This window comes from Dipodomys ordii, unplaced genomic scaffold, assembly GCF_000151885.1.
Source record: "Dipodomys ordii isolate 6190 unplaced genomic scaffold, Dord_2.0 Scaffold38, whole genome shotgun sequence".
Lineage (NCBI taxonomy): Eukaryota > Metazoa > Chordata > Mammalia > Rodentia > Heteromyidae > Dipodomys > Dipodomys ordii.
In genome coordinates this window covers 1,586,465-1,591,494 of record NW_012267254.1, presented here as the reverse complement: position 1 = coordinate 1,591,494, position 5,030 = coordinate 1,586,465, and the positions used below count along the sequence as shown (strand labels likewise).

Below are 5,030 nucleotides of genomic sequence, written 5' to 3'. Positions count from 1 at the left end.
TAAGAAATAATCACCTCCTAGCCTGGGGGCGGGAAGAACTTGCATTATACATTGGCCAGGCTCAGTGACATGCCAACAAACTTGCTGTGGATCTGAAAGTACCTCTGTAAACAAGCTCTTCAGTTCATTCCAGCAAATGGAATGATTTGAGTGGTAAATGGCCATCTGACATCTTGGAGAGAATACTATGACAGTGCCCATATGTGTGCAGCAGGCTATTATTGCTTTTATCAAAGTCCACCAGTTAAAGCCTAAAACTTCTTACATAGTCACTGGAGTTCAAAATTGAAGTTTACCATCATCACAACACCCAGATATCTCAGATGGTTGGGGTGTTGGAGAGTCAGAATCATAATTATTAATATGACAACATTCAATTGCTGTTACAACAATTAACAGGTGACACTAACTTCTGAAGTCCAAAGGGTTTATGAGTTTAAAATTGCAGAGCATTTATGGTGATATTCCACTGTAGTTCCAGCTACTAAGGAGGCTGAGACAGGAGTTTCAGGACAGAACAGCCCCCATAATGAGATCCTGTCTCAAATAAAAAACATAGACCATGCAAAAAATATCAGAGCAACTGGTGAAAAGCATCAATCAATGTCAGATACCACATTCCATCCACTTTCAAGCAGCTTACAATTATCTGAACTAAAGTTAACTGGAAAAAGGTCTCAGCTACAAGACAGGAGTAGAAATGCAGAATGCTTAAAGTCTTGACTATGAGTACTTAATATGTAAAAAGATAAAAGTATTCAACACAACTAGGTTTCCTTTATATCCTCCCTCCATTGTTTCCTTCAAATCTACAGGAATACCATGGTATTGTGTCTATTGTGTGTGTGTGTTGTGTGTACTGTGTGTGTGTGTGTGTGTGTGTGTGTGTGTGTGTGTGTGCCAGTAATGGGGCTTGAACTCAGGGCTTTGTTCTCTTCTTTAGCTTGTTCTATGCAAGGCTGGCACTTTACCAATTGACCCACACCTCCACTTCTGGCTTTTTGGTGGTTCACTGGACATAAGAATGTCTCAGATTTCTCTGCTGAGGCTGGTTTTGAACTGTGCTCCTCAGATCTAAGCATCCTGAGTACTAGGATTACAAGGTGTGAATCATTGGCACTGGCTGTGAGTTTTTTTTTTTCAAAAGAAGGCTCAAAAATGAGTGCCAGAAGGTTGGGAAGGTGGCTCAGTGGTAGAGCGCTTGCCTTGCACGCATGAGGCCCTGGGTTCGATTCCTCAGCACCACTTAAGCAAAAAGAAAAAAGCTGGAAGTGGTGCTGTGGCTCAAGTGGTAGAGTGCTAGCCTTGAGCTGAAGAGCTGAGGGACAGCGCCCAGATCCAGAGTTCAGGCTTCACTACTGGACCCAAAAAAAAGAAAAGAGTGCCAGAGGCTCTTGCCTGTAATCTTTACTCAGAAGGATGAGCTCTGAGGATCAAGGTCTAAAATGAGTCAGGGCAGGAAAGTCCTTGAGACTCTCATCTCCAATGAACCACCAAGAAGCCAGAAGTGAATCTGTGTTTCAAGTGGTAGAGTGCCCGCCTTGAGCAAACAATTTCAAGCCCCAAAACAGGCACAAAAAAGGAGAAAAGCAGAGGAGGAAGAAGAGGAGAAAGAGGAGGAAGGAGGAGGAAGGAGGAGGAGGAGGAAGAGGAGGAGGAAGAGACTTCTGTGCCTCCAAACTGCAATAGCACCAATAAGTCCAAAGAACAACTCAAGTCCACTTAAATAAGTAAAATGAATTTTAATAGAGCTTAATTACAGAGTAGTGGACGATTATGGACTATATTTAATGAACCTGGTGCATGTCTCCTAAAAGCTAATAGAGCTTAATTACAGACTAGTGGACTATTATGGACTATATTTAATGAACCTGGTCCATGTCTCCTAAAAGCTATTACCTGGACTGTCCTGAGAAGCTGAAAATTCCTGCCTACAAAATACTCTTTGTGTGTGTGTGTGTGTGTGTGTGTGTTTACCAATAATGAGGTAGAAGTTAGGGCCAAGGCCCTCTCTTTTAACTTATTGGCTAAAAGCTGGTGCTCTACCACTTGAGCCACACCTCCACTTCTTGGTGGTTATTTTTGGTAGTTCATTCTAGACAAGAACCTCACAGAATTTCTTCCCTGGGCTGGCTTTCAAGGCTGATAAGCTAGATCTCAATCTCCTAATTAGATAGGAGTAAGAGTTCAATGCATTATTTTACCCAAGGTTACACTAGACCATGTTCCTCAATCCTGGGATCTATGGCCACTCTGTAGCTGGTAAGAAGATGAATATTACCACTCTTATATATGTTGACATTGAGGTTAACTGTAGTGGCTAGCCTTAAAGTGCGCACATTCTGGCTTCTACCTCCTATACAGCTAAGATTAAAAGTGTGAGTAACATCCGGATATGTACATAATTTTGATTGCTTGTTAATATTTAAAAATGCTGGCATAATATAGATGTAGGATAAAAAATGAATTTGACGCAAGATGTTTTTCTTTGTTGTTGTTTGTAATATACTATGTGATATTTTTTGTTTCTTTTGTATGTTATTCCCCCTATGGTATACCCTCTGTTGTCACTGTATTTGATTTTAGTACACTGGTATTGTATACATTTATCTGAATTAGGGAAGGGGAACAACAGAATGGTGAGACAAAGGACAAGGGGGAACCAATGCAACAGCGATATACACAAGATAATATGTTGGAAATGATCTGTACAATTTGGGAGATTTGGGGGCAAGGGAAAATAGTAGAAAATTGAGGGAAGGGGTTACAAGGTTGACAAGATATGTACTCATTACCTTATTTATGTAACTGAAACTCCTCTGTATATCACGCTGGCAATAAAAAATGTAAAAAAAAGAATTTGAAAAAGTCACTGAAATAACAGTTTCTTTGTGGTGTAGGACTTTCTAGCAAGATTGTACATGACCAAATGAATCAAATGTGTAAATCCTAAACAACACCATATAAACCTATTCTCAACACGAAACCATTTTTTTATTAACTGCTCTATAAATACTCAATATAGCATTTGTTAATAATGGACGGCATTTCTTGTACTATCCCAGTAATGGTAACAGAGAAGTCACCCTCATCTACAGCTAGGGAGCTAGTACTTAACACATAAAAATGCAAGAAGAAGCAGAAAACAAAGGTACTGCACATCACTGAAGTGGCATTCAGAGTCTCATCCATAAAGGAATATGCCAGGTCTGAGGGGCAGGGGTGTCCAGGGAACTCAGCAACTTCCAGAACAAAGAATGTCCCTCTGCAAGGGAAGCAGGCTTCTCCATCACGAAATATTCAACCCACCCAAAGTCCCCTCCAGCCACTAGCCTTTCCACAACTTGAAACCTAAGGCCCCGCCCCTTCAGCTTCATGACCCCACCAATCGGAGAATGTGACATTCACCCCACAGTTTCTTACTCAGCCTGGGCCCAGTGACACGCCTGCGCACGAGCCATTTCTAAGTCCAGTGGAAGCACCACGCGCCCGTGCGCGCGCGCAGGAGCTCTGCCCGTGGGCACGCCCACACACGGACAAGCCATTGAGTTCCCGCGCACGGCCCCGCCTCCGCGAGGACGCACTTCCGGCGACGGCTGGGCTCTGACACCCGCACAGCCAGCGAAGCCCAGCAAAGCCCAGCGAAGCCCAGCTGAGCGCGGCGGAACGAGCCTGAAGCCATGGAGGGTCGGGTGCAGCTGATGAAGGCCTTCATGGCCTGGCCCATCCGGCGCTCGGCGCGGCGCTGGAAGAACCCCATCCCCTTTCCCGAGATGTTTGACGGCGACACGGACCGGCTGCCCGAGTTCATCGTGCAGACGGGCTCCTACATGTTCGTGGACGACAAGACCTTCTCCAGCGACGCCCTGAAGGTGACGTTCCTCATCACCCGCCTCAAGGGCCCGGCCCTGCAGTGGGTCATCCCCTACATCGAGAAGGACAGCCCCCTGCTCAGCGATTACCGGGGCTTCCTGGCCGAGATGAAGCGGGTGTTCGGCTGGGAGGAGGACGAGGACTTCTAGGCGGCCAGAGCCTGGGGCCCGGGGCGGGTGCTCCGGGGAGGGGGGGCTGCGCGCCGCCAGGGTGGCCGGGGGGGCTGCGCGCCGCCAGGGTGGCCACGGGCGCTGTCCGGCCGCGCCTCGGGCCCTGACGCCCTCCCTCCGTCCCCCCCGTCCCTACGTCCGTCCGTCCGTCCGTCCCTCCGTGCCTCCTCGAGTCCAGTGGAGTCCCGTGGAGTCGCCGCGATCTCGGTGCCGTGCGCGCTCCTGTCCCTCCCGCGTCGCGCCTGCCTTTGTTCCAAGAATAGCGCTGCTCCAGCCTCCCGCTGCTGTGCGTGGCCCCTGGGCCTCGCTCCGCAGCGCCGCCACCCCGCTGCCGCCCCACCCGCGCTGCCTGCCCAGCCCCTCCCTCCCGTGCACATCTGGACTCTGTCCTGGCCTCCAGTCAGCCGCCAGCTGGGCTAGGAGAACACAAGGGACACACCCAGCACGCACAGCCTCCTGCCGCTGTCACCTGTCCCCTGCTGCACAGCCACCACCAGACTGCATCGACCTACCCCAGCGCACCTGGGCTGCCTCTGTCATCACCACCATCCATGGACACCCACCCACACCCACCTCCAGATGCTGCTCTCGCCCATCTGGACTCACCTCTGAGGTACCTGAGCTGACCACAGCCCGAGGACACTGATTCAGACAGCTGGTCCACCCCAAAGGGGACGGCCAGCCTGTCACTTTCACCTTCATCTGGACCCATTTCCTCCGGACTCTCAGACTCCTCTTGTGTTCCTGGCAGCCATATCCAGGCTCTCATTTTCTCCTGTGGAACAGCTCCCCCATCCCCAGTTGTGTTTGTGTTCAGAATCTACAGCTGCCTCTCTGATGTGTGTGCTTTTTCTTTAACACAGTAATCCCTTTTATTCCCTTGAGCTCTTCTACACTACCTGTACAAAAGCCTGTTCTTTCTTTCAATAAATGTCAGATACTACTTTAAAAGAAATCGAGTTTTCAAGTGTGTGGTTCCCATCACTT

The 5,030-nt window shown here is 48.4% G+C and overlaps 1 protein-coding gene across 1 annotated transcript; it reads left to right on the top strand.

Annotated features, from left to right (window-relative positions):
- The first annotated feature begins 3,595 nt into the window (after positions 1 to 3,595).
- LOC105986904 (protein FAM127C) lies at positions 3,596 to 4,073 on the top strand. Its single transcript, XM_013018048.1, has one exon. The coding sequence runs from the start codon at positions 3,681 to 3,683 to the stop codon at positions 4,020 to 4,022; it is 342 nt and encodes a 113-aa protein (XP_012873502.1). The 5' UTR covers positions 3,596 to 3,680; the 3' UTR covers positions 4,023 to 4,073.
- Positions 4,074 to 5,030: the final 957 nt, after the last annotated feature.